At 35.3% G+C, this 18,541-nt stretch overlaps 1 protein-coding gene across 1 annotated transcript in view; it reads left to right on the top strand.

The window, feature by feature from the left end:
• Positions 1-18,187, top strand: part of DMXL1 (Dmx like 1) — a 77,678-nt gene extending 59,491 nt beyond the window's left edge. The window contains exons 32-45 of the mRNA XM_066181359.1: positions 383-584; positions 1,837-1,954; positions 3,214-3,276; positions 5,135-5,221; positions 5,876-5,997; positions 6,113-6,254; positions 10,060-10,110; positions 10,388-10,448; positions 10,938-11,065; positions 11,253-11,345; positions 11,795-11,886; positions 12,817-12,869; positions 13,908-14,125; positions 14,521-18,187. Of these exons, the coding sequence (XP_066037456.1) occupies positions 383-584; positions 1,837-1,954; positions 3,214-3,276; positions 5,135-5,221; positions 5,876-5,997; positions 6,113-6,254; positions 10,060-10,110; positions 10,388-10,448; positions 10,938-11,065; positions 11,253-11,345; positions 11,795-11,886; positions 12,817-12,869; positions 13,908-14,125; positions 14,521-14,745 (1,655 nt within the window). The 3' untranslated portion in view covers positions 14,746-18,187. The remainder of the gene's footprint in view (positions 1-382; positions 585-1,836; positions 1,955-3,213; positions 3,277-5,134; positions 5,222-5,875; positions 5,998-6,112; positions 6,255-10,059; positions 10,111-10,387; positions 10,449-10,937; positions 11,066-11,252; positions 11,346-11,794; positions 11,887-12,816; positions 12,870-13,907; positions 14,126-14,520) is intronic.
• Positions 18,188-18,541: the final 354 nt, after the last annotated feature.

Below are 18,541 nucleotides of genomic sequence, written 5' to 3' on the forward strand. Positions count from 1 at the left end.
TCCTTGCCTTCCAGTGCAGTCAGTTCACAATAGAATGCCACTAATAGATCAGCTGGGCACAATTTGCCCTTTATGAAGGGCAGCTTTCTCTTATCTCCTGCCTGTCATCCATATACCTTGGCAGCTTCCAGGAAGATCTGTTTCATAATGATCTGCTCCATGATACAGTTTCTCCAATACTGGAGAAATCTGTTCCTTTTTTTAGCAATTATAGCCCAAGCAGTTCATCTTTTTATACTTGCAAATACCAGCTTGAGGTTTGAACAAAGCTTACACGTGGAGATATTCGAAATAAACTTCAGCTTTCATCTGCTGGAATTATCTTTGTCAAGGTTACAATGGAAAGGGGAGGGGTTTTATTATTATTTACTTGTCTTTCTAGAGCTTCCAGTTAGCTCCCCGATATGCCATGCAGTTTTGAAAACTTTGCAGCGCTGGGAACAAGTTCTTCTCCAACGTCTTGAACTGTATGGGGGTCCACCTCAACATTATATTTCAGTTCATGCTTCTGAAGATGCCCTTGCTGCAGGTCCTGCATTGCTTCGCCACAAAACTTTACTCGAGCCTACAAACACTCCTTTCAGGTGAGTCTAATTTCTGTAAACACTGACTGTAATATCTTAGATATAAATCTAAGTTGTTAGTGCATGTGATTGATTGCAACTTAAATAATAATATGTGAAATAAAGGGTACACGTCAGATTTCATGCATCTCTGATCCAAAGCAAGGGCAGGAAAATGTACCACAGTTTCTAATTTTTTAAAATTATTTTACTTAAGCTTAACGTGGATTTTGAGTGTCTCTGGAAAAAGTATGCTTGACAATAAAATAAAGAATAAAACATTTGCCTTGAGAGATAATAATGGATCAGTGACAGTGAATTAAATAATTGCCTCACTTTTACAGGTAATAAAATTCCCTCACAGATTTATCAGTATTGTTACCTAAAATCAGAGAAGAAATACTTATTATTTATAATATTTGCATGGTTATGACTTACCATAATTGCGTGTTCAGCCAGAAAAGTGTGCTCAGTCTCTTAGAATGTCATTTTTATAATAGATTTCTGCCTTTTTAATCTTACTGTCACTTGTGGATTTCAGAACACAGAAAGTCTTGCTTTTTATTGTAAAATATTTCATCATAGTCACACTTTCAGTAACATGAGTTGATTAAAAGGGACCAGTTTAATGTGTATCTGCTAACATTATTTTTAAATTATGATCTAAAGCAATTCAGAGTTTGATGGATTTTGGCTCGTCATAAGCAGTTATATATAGCAGCTATATTAGTACTTATAAATTTTGCTTGAGAGTGCCATTTCTAGGGATATGCACAAACATTTGAATTCTGATCTGATTCTGCAATCCTTCCAATTTTGTTGCTGAGAAATCATGGGTTTTTCAGTGAAGTTACACAGCTGATGATGCATTCCTAGCAGGAAGTGTTAGTCATTCATTGTCCATGTGAAAGGATCACTCTTTAGGACTAAATAGAAATTATTCATATTGTAAAGAATGAGCTGGACTAATAAGTAATCTATATGCTGCTCTTACCATTGTGTAGAATCTTAAAGAGATTTTCTGGCTTGTCCCAAGATAGAAGGAGAAGTTACTACATATTCTTTTCTTCTTCCTTTTGTGCCTCCTCTCATATGTAGTCTTTTCAGGAAGAGGGTATTAAAGTGCTTCCACATAGGTCTCGTATGTTGTCTGTAGCTCTGGAGTTTTGCTTCAGCATTTTTCTTTTGACTATATTTTGATTAGAATATAAAATACTGCACTCTTGTATAAGGATGAACATGATGTAAATATTTATTTGACTTTGTTCTGTAGATCTAGCAGTCATGTTGCACTGTCTGTGAAGAGGCTCTGGCAATACTTGGTCAAACAGGAAGAAGTCCAGGAAACTTTTATTAGAAATATTTTTACAAAGAAGCGATGCCTAAATGAGGTTGGTATGGTATATAAAATGGAGAAAATATTGCAGGTCAATCTGTCAACTTTTAAGTAAGTTTGGCTGGCTTGGTTAATTCTGGTGTATGAAGGGTTAATGTATTTTTCAGTGACTTGAAATCAATGGTATTTCATACAAAAATACTTGTCCATTTTTTCATGGAATACAAAGATAATCAGACTTTGACTGTAAAATGACAACTAGCACAATGTTGCTACAGTCAGTGTCTTTAAGATCAGTATAAAAGCTGCCTCAAAAGAACGACAAAATGAACCATTTCAAAGATTAGAGCCAGTAATCTAATAAGTCAAAGTGTTGGAAGTTTCAGTTTGTCCCTACCATAGTCATCCTGGATTTTACCCACTGCTTCCATAACAGTCATGTTATGAATCAATTTTAATGAGAAAAATTCTCATATAGCAATTACTGTTTCTGTCCCTGATTATTTGTTCCAGTGTGTATTTGGATTCCAGTTCCAGATGCAGCTAAATGTGTTTGAATTTTTACTCTGTAATGCGCTTTTGGATTTTTTCTCTCACTTTTTTTCTTACTCACGCCTGCTCCTAATTTTGAATAAATTGATGGTATTACAGAGAAACTGTAGCATAGCAGAGATGGAGGAGATAGAAGCAGATGTGAACAAACTGAATATGCAGGAGAAAACATATTCACGACTAGTAAAGCCGTGGCAGCGGAGAGTTCTGCATGACCTAACCTTCATCCTGTCACAACTAGAGTATTAGCTTGTCTAGGTAATGTTGACTGTGTTCACTACAGAGTGCAATTAAAAGGAAAATTGTTTCTTTTTGCCATTAAAAGTGTGGCAGTTCTGATCATATCTTACATTAATACAGCCATGCCATTATGCTGTATAGACAGGTATTTTGAAAGCTTTTTAAATGTGCTTTATATGTTTCAAGGTAGTCTCACAGCCTTACACAGCATAGTTGGCTTTATTTTCTATCTTGTTCCTGATAAAAAGTCAGTGTAGATCGCTTATATTTCAAGAAATTTGACCTTTGTGATGGACAAGGTACTGTTACAGTACAAAGTAAATCAGTAAAGTGAAAGTAGAGTTTAGAGTTTGTTAATTATTGTTATTATACAAAATATGTGCGTGTGTGTGCAAACATGCTGTTGTGTTTCAGTTGTCCTGTGTTGGAGTAAACAACAAGGAATTGAGGATTTCCTTGATACCATGCATGTTATGTCTTATGTTTATGCTTTGTTCTGTGGTGTTTCTTTCCTGGGTGAAGTCATTAGAGGAGCACAATGAAATCATGAAAGATTCTGTGGTGGAGGAGCCTGTCATCAACAAGGTACACAGTAATAATCCTCAAATTTATTAGACCTAACATCATAATGATTTTTTTCTAAATGGTGCTGATCTCACTTAAAAAAAAAAATCTTTGCTCGCGTAGCAGACAAATTTAAAAGTTAAAAAAATGCAAGGGATTGAGTTAAACTTGTTACAGAGTTTGTCTAAAACCTAATTATCTTAGCTGCATTAAGCAACCAGGTACAAACAATATCTATTTTCAAATTCTGTAGCTTGGCCAAGTGAAGAGCTGAAGTTGAGATTTGCCCTAGTGACAAGAGTTCAGTGGTAGTGTGATACACAGTACACACAGAGCCTTTGATCAGTATGAGCTGGCTACAATAGTTGCTTATAAGTGAAGGCTAGGACCTGCACTTGGAGCAGTTTGTTAGCATATACGAGTTTGCTGCTGAAAGCTTTCACTGAGCTTTCTTTTAAAGATGATGACAAATCTGCCCATATAACAGTATTTTAGCAACTGTCTTGAAAGATTGGTGTGACTAAAAAGGTAGAGTACTATGCCTGGAAACTCAAATGAATACCATATTTTTTTTCTTTTACAAAACTAGTATGAAGACAGAAATGTGAACACACTGTGGCTTGGGATACCTTGTTAGTATTAATTATGTGATAATGCAGTATTAGCAAGTAGGTAATTGGAACTGGCTGAAGAAAGATTAATTTTAATTTCCTGCAGGTTTGTTCATCGCAAGACACAAATCTTGGTTTTGTATCTGTTTGCCACTTCAGTTTTGTCCAGTGTTATATAGATAAAATCAATGAAGTATCGATGTTGTTTTGTGTTTAAAAAAGATATTCTACTTCTTGGTCTGTAACAGCTGGTTTTTTAGACTTTGTGAAAGACCATTTGCAGTTCTTTGTCAGAAAAATCATACTGTTTTTCACATAAAATATTATTCTTTAAATCTTCTAAAGCATGGAAAATTAAAAACTTGAAGATGAGATCGTGAAATAGTTCTGAAAAAATTCTTTGGGTTTGTTTATTTATTTTTTTGTTTGGTTGGTTTTTTAATTTAAGTATTACATCCGTAATTCAGGTTTGAATTCTTAGGTCACCATTAGTTTGGCAGTGCTGTTGTTTTTACTGTAAAATAATTTTGTAACTGCAACAGTCTGGTTCTGTAACTTATCAATTTAATTCTTTCAGTGCTGAGTTCTTTAATTTTGAAAAGGACTGCTACAGTGCTGGTAAAGTTTAGAGTTTTGTTGTGTGTTGGTATGTACCTAAATGCATTTCTAAAATACAAAATTATAGATAGTGTTCAAATTCAGCATTAGATCACATTGGGGGGGAAAAAAAAAGAATACTGATAGCAAAAGGTTTTTGGTTCTGGCATGTACAGAATTTATTTAATTGTAATAATTGCGATTAGATGCACTGACAAAGTTCAAATTATTTTTTCCTGTTGCCTGCACCTTCTTTTGGACTATTTCATCAGTTTCAGTGGGAAAACATGTTTGCTAAGTGCAATCATGGGCTTAGCAAACTTTTGGGAGCAAAACATCAAGATTCAACATTTCAATCAGCAGTGTGTTGCGTGTAGCCTTGGTGGTTTTCAGCCCCCCTGAAAAACTTGAGAATGAACACACACTACTGTGGCTTGTGTGACAAATTACACTTTCTCTGTTGCTGTGGTAATCTTAACATGGCAATGGGAAGCTATATTATTACACAAAACAGGTTTAGCATAATTGTTACAGGCTATGTTTGTTGAGTTTTCTTTGGATTAAAAGTAAAGAAAAAAAGTTCACAGGTAACATTGTTTGGTCTCTGTATTTTCAGTAAAAAGTTGTATTTCACAGAAGTTTGCATTTAACTGTGCTTTTTTAAAATACAGATAGAAACAGATTTGGGATACCTTGGTGGCAAGGCAAGAATAATCCATAAAGAGTCAGACATCATTACTGCTTTTGCAGTCAATAAGGTGAGTATAAAGGAGGTAGAATAATCTAATTGATGTGTTTTCCACCTGATACACAGGCACATTGTGACTGGGTGAGATAGGCTTTGCCAGCCATCCTGCTGTTTTTAGCAGCTACAGCTTTTAGTAGTCCCTTCTCTAAAGCACTTCAAAATTACCTTTTTATAAACAATTCTACTACAAATTGTCTTCTTTTTTCTATTGTGCAGTGGATTGACTGAAGGGAGAGGTGTCTTCTACTTTTTTTTAGGCTTGTGTATAGGAGTATTTGTCCTTTTCTGTCAAACAGGAAGTAATCTTTCGTTCTTTGTTCAGCCGTGTAACCCTTCAGAACTGGAGATGGGGAGTCTGGTTGCAAACCTTGTAGTATAGTTACCTGTTGCTTATCCTCTGAGAAAAGCAAGGAGATACTTGAGCTGCTTGAGAGGTACAAGATACAAATAGTGTGTGATGCTATCTCAGATGCAAATAAGTTTTAAAAGGGAAATGTCAAGTATAAATGTACCTATAAATAGATTTGTAGATGTAAATGTTTGGGGGTTGTAAATTAAGTGTATATTTTTGTGAGCAAGAGTACCATAATCAGAAAAAAAAAAAAAAAAGTCCATTTTTGAGGTTTCCTTTTGCATCTGTCGTTCTGTATGTTATTTTTTTCAGGCAAATCGGAACTGCATTGCAATAGCATCAAGTCATGATATTCAGGAATTGGATGTTTCTGCAATTTTAGCTACGCAAATCTATACCTGGGTTGATGATGACATGGAAATAGAAAATAAAGGGTATGTGTTCTTTGTTTTCAGTAGCACACTTGACTGTGTTTAAATCAGAGTAATATAACATGGTATTTAATGTTGCTGTTCAGAATCTTATTTTAAAATGTTTTTTCATTTCTAGGGCTGATGATTTCCTAGTTATACATGCTCATGATGATCTGATAAATGTTCAGGGAGGCACTCCTTATACTCATAGTAATCCTGGCACACCTATCAATATGCCTTGGCTTGGTAGTACACAAACTGGCAGGGGGGCATCTGTGGTAAGTCGCTTGTCAAAGATCAGATTTAAGTATTCTGTCTACTTCTCTCCTTTTGTCTGTTCAGTTTTGCTTGTTATATTTCACAATTAACATATAACCAAATACAACCTTTCTGTGTAACTAAGGCAAGCTGGATTTTTTTGTAACAATTCACTTAATAGGTTAAAATACTGCGCAGAATTTAAGGGACATCAACTAAACAAGCAAAGCTTCCAGTCAAGTCATAAATGCTTGCTTTAAAAGCATCAAATAAAAGCAAAGAATCAGGATTTGGGTGAGAAGTTAGACTATAAATTCTTCTTTAATGACTTGAAGCCAAATGGTCTATTTAAAAAGCATATATATTCAGCAGGTTTCAGAATATAAATTCATGGGTCGAAATATTTATGTGAAATGTTGTGGTAACTTTTATTTTAAGCATAATCTTCAGCTTCATTCTGAGCTTCAGGAAGAGATCATGTGAGTGAGATGAAGCTTGGCCCAGAGCAAAAGGCTGTTAGGTTGGATTTAATTCTGATCAAATAATAATTGTAGCCTGGCCATTGACATTCCTGTCTTAGTTCCTGTGGAGCATAGATGCAGATCTGTTGATCAGCTGGCTGGGAGATGCTTATTCAGAGACACTTAAGTGAGCTGAAGTGGTCATACAAGACACCAGTATCTCAGTCCTTCTGCACATGGAATGTAGAAAGTGGATTTTTCCTAAATAACGAAATGCATTAAGTCTTGGGACTTGGCTGTACTCGTTATCATTTAACAATTCAAAGCAAGTGTGTAAGTGGCGGCAGAATGAAGTAACTATGTGTTAATTAATACTGTCATTGACTTTTGAAAATAGCTGATGAATAGGAGGAGTAAATAAGGAATAACATTATAAGACTGATAATGTTTTCCATGTGCGAAAGTGGGTATTGTGCCAGTACCTACACCTCTGCCTTCACTTCAGGAACTGCTGATCCAAGTGCCAGTGTTGCAACTCTGCTATTACAATCAGGTCTCTTCTGCAAGTATTCTTTGAATGCCTTTGCTGCTTTCTCTTCTCACTTCCATTAAAAAAAAAATATATATATATATGTATATATCTATATATGTACATATAGAATTTTTGTGTGTGTCTCAACATTAAGTAATTATGTAATCTGTTAATGTAAATGGTACTTACATGGCCTTCTATTTTGCATGCAGTAAAACTTCCTTCCTAAACATATTTGGCTTTGTGTTGAATGCATTTGCTTTAAACTTTGGACCTAAATTTTGTCTGGCATACTGTTTGACTGTGGCAGACAACCAACCACAGCATAGAGAAACACCTGCCCTGCAGGGAGGGAAGACAGAGGTACCTTGTGAAGGACAGAGTAAATGATGGAAAAAATAGGGATTCTTGGGAGGAAACAGAGTTGCTGTGGAAGAACTGGAACCTGGAAGAAAAGCAGCTTCACTAAGACCTTTCTTTTGCTACTATTTGCTACTTTGTTCCCTCAGATGCTGCTGCTTCTTGATGTCATCTTTGCTTTTCCATAATGTGCAGCCCGTTTAGTAGTTGTAGCCCACTGTTCTGTACCATTACTGGCTTTTCAATCTCATTGTCTTTGCTTCACTTTCATCAGCAAGGGACGGTCAGGCAGTTAATGTTTTATTAACTGTAAGGTTTTTCTGTCACTCTTCACTATTTCCTGTTACACAGCTCATACAAGGTAAGTAAGGAGGGTCACCACCAGACACATCAGTGCAGTTTGTTTACACAGTTCTTACAGGAGGTGTTCATGAGAGAGTACTGAAGGAAATAGTATGTACCCACAGCTCTGAAACTCAGGCGATGTTACCAGCAGCTTCTCTACAAGTCAGTGTGACTGACACCAATATTTAAACAGTTTAACAATGGTTAAGGTGCATTTTCATTTTTCAGTCTTAATGTACATTAGGCCAAAAGCACCCAACTGTCCAGCAAAGCAACCAGTGTTCTAGCCATCAGCTGTTCTGAGGGCAAGCTGAGGGCTAGCAGTGTTAAATGTAAGTTACATTAATAATGGAAGTATTTGCATTTTGTAATTGTACTTGTGTTCTAAATTATAGAAACTGAAGCAGAGAGTTCTGTTAGTGTAGCCCTTCAAAGGCACATTTCTTTAAATGTGCATTTTTCCAAAGCATAATCCAGCAGGGGTTAGGAGATCATGATGTGTGCTTATCTGTTGAATGGAAGAAGATGACTTCCATTAACTTCTGGGTAAAACTTAGTAGCTGTAAAACTCAATACAGCCCTTTATTTTAGTGAAGAAATAGAGTGAACATGAATTATTGTTCTTCCATTTACATATAGAAGATAAGTTGTGAGTTTAGACCCCAAAGTATTGCAATTATAAGCACACATACCAGTCTGTAAATGTTTGACGATTATCATTCTCTGTTGTCCTGGATTTTAAAATGTATATATAGTTTTACCAAACCATTTGGCTTTTTCCTTGACATTTAAAGTACTTAGAGAAAAAGAAAGGGAAATACATATTTCAAGGTCATATTTTTTATCTTCAGAAAGTGTTTTGGAATGAACTTGAGTAACTGAGGGCATAAGTCTTTCTCTTCAACAGTGTTAAAACTTCGAGAATTGAAAGATCGAAATCTGCTTCCAAAATGTAATTAAGAGGATTACAGTTACTGCATGAATCCAAACCTAGGGAAATTTTCACAAGAAAGTACATTATTTCCCTTCTGAGTACTTTTCTTCATTTTTGTTTGTTAACTGATAATTTAGAGGTTATTTCTTTAAAACTCTATTGATCATATTAAGGAATATGAAGCACTTGTAGATTTGCAATTTCTGCCTACTTCCAGTTGACACCCTGATATAACTGGAGGCCAGGGGAGAATAGCATACTTGAAATACCTCATCACTATCTACTGCCTCATGACAAAGCAGCATTAAAATATTGTAGAGAATTACAGCAGTTGAAAGTCGCAGTTGGATTCAAGGATCTTAAAGGTCTTTTCTGACTTAGATGTTTCTCTGGAAGTAGTTCAGTGCCGGCTTGCTGTTGGTGTGTGCTAAGTGATAAACTCCTGTGTTGTAGATGAGTGCCCTGGCAACAAAATTTTGCATGTGTTCTCATTTCAAGTTAGCACCTGCCACAAATATATATTTTGCCCTTCTCAAATGTTGAGGTAAATAATACATGCATGAGCAAATGAAATCCAGCAATTCTCTGAGGAAGGTCAGTCCTCAAAGAAGTCAGATACTTTTGAAAGCTATTGCAGGATAAAAGAATGAAAGCTTAACTTTAACATATGTTAATAGAAAGAAGGGAAGGGACAGCACAGGCACAGATGTATTTCCTTGATTAAGAAATCTTTACTCTTCTTTTCCTTTTGTGTGTTGAACATCACTTAAATAGATGGGGTTTTAATATAATTGTCTAATGTCTCCAGTTTTCTTTGCACATTGAATTCTTCCCAGTAGGAATTAATAAAATAAGAAAAAACCACAAAAATCTGGGTGATATGCCTAGCTCAAATCCAATTTTGGAATTTAGGAACAGATGTGCGACTGAAAATTCTTTGGATATATATTTTGCAAAATTATAAATACATTTGAAGAATTTTTTTAAAATTTTAACTTATTTATGTAATACCAGTTATATGGTATATTGCTTATTTTGGATGGTCACGAATACCCACTTTTCAGTCAATGGCAATAAGTTAAGTAGAGTTGAAAATAGATATATTCCTTCCTATTTTTTTACTTCTGTTAAAGTTTGTTTACCTCTTTCTTTACATGCTTCTGCCTTTCTCTTGCTTATCTTACAATATTCAGGAATATTCCAATAAATTTAATGGAATCAGAAAGGAATTGGCAAGAAAAGAGGTAAGACTGCAGTCTAAGGAGTGTTTATATTTGGATCCATACGTTTCTGAAGCAAAAGTTTAATATTTATCTAGATGTATAAAGCTGCAAAAGTGTTAACATCTACACTAGTCTTGGAAGACACTGACTTCTATCTGAATCCCTAAACACAGTACTTGTTTTCTTAGGAACTTTGATAGGAAACAACTCTCTGCAATCACTAATTGTTCTCTAGTTTGCTAACTTTTTGTTCAGTAATATTGTTTAATTTTTTTCTATTTTTTTGTATGTTGAACAGATGCTCAAGAAAGCTATTAATAACGTCAGAAGAATGGCTTCTCATCCAACACTGCCATATTGTAAGTTAAGGCTCTTTTAAAAAAGAGAGAAGTTATCTAAAGATTATATATTTCTTACTCACCTGTTTCTTAGCATGTTACTGTTTTATACTAGCACAACAATCTCTTATTACATGTTTTTAAAGTTCTTTATAAGCCATACTTACTTAAACTATTTTTCATTTTAAAAAACAATACTGGGGGAAGTAGAATAGCCTTTAGAAACAGCAAAAAGTACTGTATTTCTCTCTTATTTGAGACTAGGGTGAAAGATAGCAGGAAAAAATGTGTTATTATTTCCAAGTAAATATTTCATGAGCATCTAAATAAAATTCTTAATCAAATAACAAGTAGCACAACTTTGAGTTGCAGTGGTACATCCTGCTCCTACACCAAGGCAGATACTATGGCATAATTTTGGCATTAGGTATTTTGAGATAGTGTGAGTTTTCTTGAAACCATAAAAGCCACAACTCTTGTGAAAGGTCATGTAAATATTTTCTGTTGCAGACCTGACAGGTGCTCAAGATGGAAGTGTAAGAATGTTTGAATGGGGTCACACGCAGCAAATCACATGTTTTCGATCTGGTGGCAACTCAAGGGTGACTCGAATGCGATTCAATTACCAAGGAAATAAGGTAACTGACAAAATGCTTCTGTACGCTTTTTCTTCTCTTCTCCCCTCCCCCAATATAGGGACCCAATATACTTGTAAATTAGCAGAAGCATCACATGCTTCTAATTAGAAGTATTTCCTCCAAATTGTGGATATTTTCTCTACAATGCATACATATGTATTTACTATTACTATATATTTTCTTTCAGTTTGGAATTGTTGATGCAGATGGATATATAAGTTTATATCAGACAAATTGGAAATGTTGTCCACTTACTGGAACTTCACCTAAGCCATATTTGGTAAGCTGAAAACTAAATTAATTTCCATAAATTTGTGTTGTGTTCTCTTACTTTTTTCTCCCTTCACAATACCTAGGAGAGGGCAAGGATTGTGCTGATAACCAGTATGAATCAAGATGAAGTTCTGTATTGCTTGCCATCCTGTGGTCTGTGTGACAGATTCTTACATTATAATCATACTTACTGAGTGGAAAGTGGAAAATATAACATGAGATCTGAAATAACTTTAATGTTCATTGAGACATGTCACTTGTCAGTTAATGGACGGTCACACAGGGCTGCAGAGTATATTTCCATGACAAATTAAGAGTCTTACAAGGCATAGCAATACCTTTGTATCCTATGTTCTTTAAATTTCTTATGAAACACCTTTCCTTCTCAAGGAAGTTTATTATTGCCTGCTTGCACAAAATAGATTTAATTAATAATTTTTAACTGCAATTTTTCAGATGTGGCAGTGTCATAACAAAACAGCCAATGACTTTGTTTTCATCAGTTCATCATCTTTGATAGCTACAGCAGGATTTTCTTCCGACAACAGGTAAGATCTGTTGTGATAGTGCATAGAAGTGAAGTGGTGCCATATTTTCTCTCCTTTCCCCCACTTTGTTTTTTTTATGATTCTTCTTAAGGAGTTTAAGAGTACTTCTGCTTCATTTCTTTCTTTGCGGGAGGGGGAGAGAAGCAATGTTTGCAGCTAAATTCATACGCCTATTAAGGGAGGTTTCATAGGGAAGCACAAATATCCTGCTTATGTCCTGCACATGTTCCATATGAGGAGGAGCAGTAGAAAGGGAGGTCCTGAGTGCTTCTGTCAGGAATCCAGTGAGAGATGTGGGGGAATGGTTTAAAGCTGTGCCAGGGGAGGTCTGGCATGAGACTGGACATCAGGAAATGTTTTGTTACCAAGGAGTTCAGACACTGGAACAGGCTTCCTAGAGGTCAGTCCCCAAAGCCTGTCAGAGTTTTAGGCATTTGGATGATGCCCTTAATGGCGTGCTTTAACTTCTGGTCAGCCCTGAAGGTGTCAGGTGGGTGGATTACATGATCCTTCTAGGCCCTTTCCAGCTGAACTATTCTGTTCTGTTCTATGCACATGAACCTGTCGTAATTTAATACCTGTAGAGCATTTACATAGTTCTTAATTTCTCATTTGTTTCCCTAAGTAAGTATTGATCAAAAAATATCAAAACCTGCTAATTCCTGTGAATTAAGCTACAAAAGATTGTTAACATAAATGCTCTATGGAAATATAGCCAGTTGTAGAATGATTGTGTGGAAGGCATGTTCTTGCAGTGTATGGTAAACTATGGAAGTAATTTGGGGGCTGCTTGGAAGTAATTAGTCAGTTGAAAATCTGTTTATAGTGCTTTATATCTGAAACAACCTTTTTAAGATACAGATGACTTTTCAAGTGTTCAAAATACCTTAGAAGATCTGTTGCTGAATTAAGCCATATTTATTTCTACAGAAATATTTGTCTTTGGGATACTCTGGTTTCTCCTACAAATAGCTTGGTGCATGGTAAGTAAAATACAAGAAACAGAATGTTTGACCACAGTGTAAAAAAAGGTATTTGTGTCTCTATCTTTACGAAAGAGTTATTGTGGGAAGTAATTTTAACATTAGCAGTAAACATCTTTCACTGTTCTGTATGAGTGCACCAGTGGGAATATAAAAGCAAATTCTTAAGAAATCACTCGGTGTTCTATATACATGATTGGTTTCATGGACATGAGCACCTTCCTTTGCATGCCGTTTGTCCTTGCACCACAAGTGCAACCTAGATATTTCTGTTCTTTCCTAAAAGGTTCTGGGCAGCTCCTGCTTTAGAACAGTTACTCCCTTAAGTAGGATTTTTGGGATACATCAAGTGTTCATCTGGGTTTCATTAGCTTTATTACTAATACTTTCTTATAATACAACAAATTCATTTCAATATGTGAAATACGGAATTGAGATCAGAGAGTTGTGAACTCCTTATACTTAAAGTATGGTGAATGCTTATGGAATTTCTAAATGTAAATTCATAGGCCTTTTGAACTGCAAGTACAGTATACCAAGTGGTGTTCTGGTAATTGTAATTTTCATTCACTTTTTCCACTCATTTAGGGGAGTAGACATATCCAAATAAATGTGAGAAAAAGCAAATTAGCAGTAAAATGACCAGTGAAAACTTGCAAGATATTTGTGCAAGTATCTTAGGAGGAATTTCTGCTAGGCATTATATGACTTAAAATAACAAATTATATTAATTAAAATAAATAATCTCTTTCTGGTCAAGGATTAATAGATTGTGATAAGGCAGGGATAGAAAGAAGGATATAATTTTTTGGTAATACAGACTTTAATTGCTTAATTTGAGAATACTGCAGCTTCAGAATGTCTGATGGGAACCTGGGTTTATATATATGTATTGGTACTGCAATAAGTGGGCTGGTTGTGGTCAATTGGGTTACAGCATCAGAGTCACTTTTGCTACTTATCTTTAAGTACTAGAGGTTGATGGAAAATGCAAGTTAGTACAGTGTTTTATTTAAATTACTTTGCTTTGGCTTTCAGCTTTTATCTGTCATGATAGTGGAGCAACTGTGCTAGCGTATGCTCCAAAACACCAGCTGTTGATATCTGGAGGCAGAAAAGGCTTTACCTGTGTAATTGATCTTCGCCTAAAGCAGCAGCAACAGTTACTCCAGAGTCATGATTCTCCAGTCAAAGCAATTGCTGTTGATCCTACAGAAGAGTATTTTGTCACAGGATCTGCTGAAGGCAACATAAAGGTAGCAATGAAGGGGAGGGAGCAGAGATGTGTGTATTCAGAAAGAATGAACGTACAGGTGTGCCACAATCAGATGTCATATGTACTGCATTTGTTCTCAGCTCTGGCTTTCACATTTACTAATTTAATTATGAAATGTCAGTCTTAACCTCTTTTCAATACAGTCCTCCTTTTAATTAGTGATACCTTAGCGTCTCTCTATATTGCCTATTGTAGAAAATGAGTGCTAGTATTCTATAAAGGTGTCATTACAGATTGCTACATATTATTCTTTCACAGTTGGTGTCAGGAAAGTAAATGCAAAATGTAGTGCAATTCCTCCACAATTCACTGGTGATGATTTTTAAGATCATGGTAATTATCCTTATAAGAGATTGGTGTTTTTATCTTTTCCAGGTATGGAGTCTGTCTACATTTAATCTTCTTCACACTTTCATCAATGAGCATGCTCGACAGTCTCTCTTCAGAAACATTGGGACAGGAGTCATGCAAATTGAAACAGGACCAGCAAATCACATATTCTCCTGTGGTGCTGATGGAACAGTAAAGATGAGAATCTTGCCTGATAGATTCAGCCCTTTAAAGGATGTGTTAAAAAATGATGTGAAATTTATGATCTAACGTTTTTTCTTAGAATAGTGAATAACATTCCCCTTCTGCCATCCTTGAAAATATTCTTCCATTCTTCCTGGAACTAACCAACAAAGCAGATGCACAATAATAGCTTGTGACACAAAGATGTTTTGGGATTTTTTTTCTTTCTCCCCTTCTGCCCCCCAACCCCCTATTTATTAATCACCTGGAGCTTTTAGTCCCTGAAGCACTAATGCCTTAAAGATTAAAAGGTCCTTCAGATTTTGATCATTGCCTAAAATAAAAGCTAAATATGACTCCAAATTACATAGTTATAATTTATAAAGGTGTTGTTGAAGTGGTTTACTCTTCTTTTGAGGTAGTTACACTCTCACCTGGAGTGTAACATCTGGGCATGACCTTTGCTTATATTGTTATACCTTGCCACCTTGTAAAAGCATGTCTGTCCAGATGGAAACCTCAGGTAATGTTTTTTTCACTGTGGCAACCATAACTGTCTCTCTTCTCAATTTGTTTAGTCAGCCGACAATACAAATTTATACCTATGTGCTGAAGAGAAACAAAGTATCCAGGAGTAAAATACCCTTGGTCATTCAGGCATTCATATAATGAGCCACTTTCTCTCTCCATTCCTGAAATCCAGGCTGTTTACCTTTCTAACTTGCCTGATCTCCTTCCTCTGAAGGATGTTGTGTAACTTGTCTTCTGTTTTATAGCTTGAATCACTGCCATCAGGATGGCAGGCTGACCTTTAAAAAATAAATATATTTTTAACCCTGAATGCTCCCTTTACAAAAAGAAAATGTAAATATGAATGGATATCTTCCTAGTAAAATAGTCGAGATTATGTGTGAAGCCTTAGACTTGATCAAAAAGATACAGGAAGATACTGCTTTAGGATATGGCACTAGAATTTCCTCAAAGACTATTTATTTAGAAATCTGTAGAGGAAATAAAAGAAAAACCCAACCTAATTTATTTTTACATCTTTTTTCCAGTAAGACTTTTATTTAGCCCAAAGATAGTCCATTCTTAGCACTTACATTCTCATTTGTCTGTTTTTCTTAAGTACTTTTAAAAAGGAAAAAGTAGTTCAACAGCAAAGTACTTCTACACTGTCAGTCTTTCTTTCTTGATGTTTATGTTTACATCTGATGTCAGATGAAAGAAAAGAAACTGAAAAGGATAGATATAGAGGGTTTCTTTTGCCAAAATATTAAACTGCTTAACTTTAATGTTTGACCAAATTATTAATGCACAAGGCCTTTACTTTTTTTTTTTTAAGTCAGCTAAACTGTTTCTGTATGTATTTTGGTTTACTTTTCCTTACTTGAGCGCTTGACAAAGGTTTAATTTTTAAATTAGATGTGAGGCTGGATTACTTGAATGCCAATGGTGTACTTTTTTGCTAAAAGATATTTTGTGAAAAATAGCACCAAGATATTAACTGTAAAATAAACTTGTCAAATTAGGAACTATGGGGATAAATAAAGCATAGCAGAAATGAAGGGCTTGTATAATGAAATATGTAACATTCTCAGGATGCTTTTATCTTAAGAATATAAAGTTGTTTAAAAAGATTTTGTAAAATGTATTAAGGTCATTTTAAATGTATGTTTCGCAAGTTGCAGTGCAAACACTATGAAGGTTTTTATGCACATAACCTGAATTTTCAAATTGTGCAATAAAAAGAATGTGAATGTTTTGCCATGAAGAAACATGTGACAGCATTTTGAACTGGTACAGCTGTTCAGTGATTCAATTGTAATTGTTCTTCCTTAGCACTGGGAGATTGAAATTGAATGTGATTTCAAAACAGTTTAAGTACAGTGATGGACCAGAAAAGTGACTAAAAGTGACACCACCTTACAAAACAGACTTGCCCAATGAGTATGAGTTATCTGTTCAGTGGCTGAGTTACTAATATTCTTTATTCTTATGGAAGAAGGAAAACAGTGGAGTAAACAGTAGCACACTCCTTTAGAATCAGCTGAAACTGTGACTTTGTAGCTGCTTTATATACATGCATCAGTTTTATACACCCGCTGAGCTAACAAAGTTACATGTGCAAAAATCATGGCAGTATTATATAATTATGTCCTTGATGTTTTGTCCTTAAATATTTATATCTCATTAGCTTTAATACTTCAGGCCAACTCTGTTGTAATGGCAATCACAAAAAGCTGTCTTACCATCTGCAAACTGAGCAGATTTTAAATGCAATTTGCCAAGACATACAATGTTGTCATTTTTCTGAGTAAAGCTGCACTTTGAGAAATCCTGGCAAACTTATGCTTATACCAGAAAAGTACTGACCTTGACCAGGCATTTTCAATAATGTTTATAGTTACCATAAGCTATTCTCAAAACTAAATAATGTAAAATCACAATGTATTTGCCACACCTTTATAATCTTTCCAATAAATCCTGCAGAAACTCAACCTTCTAGAGTTCCATGTGGCTGCTATTTCATTTACAAATCAGTTGTTCACTTGCATATTGTTCATTGATGTTTAACTACTGTAAGACAAGTTATCAGTAGCTTTCTTGTAATGATGGAGTGAAAATGAGTTAAATTCTGTTGTATGCAAAACTTTCAGAGGGACACTCTCAACTTTGAATTTAGTCATTGGAGAAGAACTGAGCTCAGAAGCCTCTGGCTGTTGCCCTTAACTTCCACTGACTTTTGTCCTCCAGCAACTAATGCTTTTTCCCTGTTGCTATGCAAGTTACTCAAACTTAAGGATACTGGTGCCTACAGAGGTCTCCATGCTTAAAGTAGCCATGTGCACAAACTGAATGTTAAATTTGCTTTTGCCAGTGCTTAATCAATAATACTTTATTGTCCAGATGAAATAATTATCTTGTAGTTGATAATGTCCCTTTTAAATATTATAGACTGGGAGTTGTGACTTGTGTTTGTCTGTGTAGCAGTACATAATGCTGTCAGAGTGTGTCATTCTTGTGTTGCTAACTGATTCAATTACCTCAGATACATGATCAAAGTTCTTCGTGATTGCTTCAGCAACCTGTGAAAGTTAAAACTCTGGCCATCTGGGTACTTAAACTGGCTTGCTGTGTGACTTTACACCAGAAAATTCTCAGCTGACAGCTGACATTGCACGATGCTAATGGAGAAAGGTGGAATAGATGCAGATTTTGTACCGTGCCAAGGTGATGCAGGGTGAGGTCATACATGTTTTACTGGCATTTTAGGAACCTCAGAACCAGTTTCAAGAAATAAACTATGGAGATATATCCTACACTAGGTACTCCCTTCCTATTTAGAGCACCCAGTGTTAGATTAGATGCAATAGTTATGAAAAAAGCTACAGTGATTAAGGGGAAATAAGCTTGGAGATTACATATTCTCCAAGGTAATTATTTTCAAATATTTATTTTTACTAAAAATAGCAAAACCATTGCAAATGGCAGGTTCAGCACACTGATCAAACTACTTTCTATAAAATAAAGATATTGATTTACCAAGTTCCTTAGTATTTCTTATTTCTCCCATAACTAGCTCTAAAAGATGCATGATTTTGATAGTTATTCTTTTTTTAATGCCTAATTATCTTACATTTTATCTTTCCTTGTTCTAACTTTTTGGTGTTTGGGAGGGGTATTGGGTGCTGGGTTATTTTGTTTGGTTGTGGGGGATTTTTTATTTTTTTTTTTTTTTTTGGTAGGGGGTTGGTTGGTTGGGGTGTTTGGGGTGGGTTTTTTTGGTTCGTTGGGTTTTTTGTTTGTTTGGTTTTGGGGGGTTTTTTTGTTTGTTTGTTTGTTGGGGTTTTTTTTGTTGTTGTTTGGCTTAGTTTTTTTA

The sequence above is a fragment of the Chamaea fasciata genome, unplaced genomic scaffold (genome assembly GCF_029207755.1).
Source record: "Chamaea fasciata isolate MVZ Bird 193981 ecotype frontalis unplaced genomic scaffold, bChaFas1.0.hap1 SCAF_4, whole genome shotgun sequence".
In the NCBI taxonomy this organism is placed as follows: domain Eukaryota; kingdom Metazoa; phylum Chordata; class Aves; order Passeriformes; family Sylviidae; genus Chamaea; species Chamaea fasciata.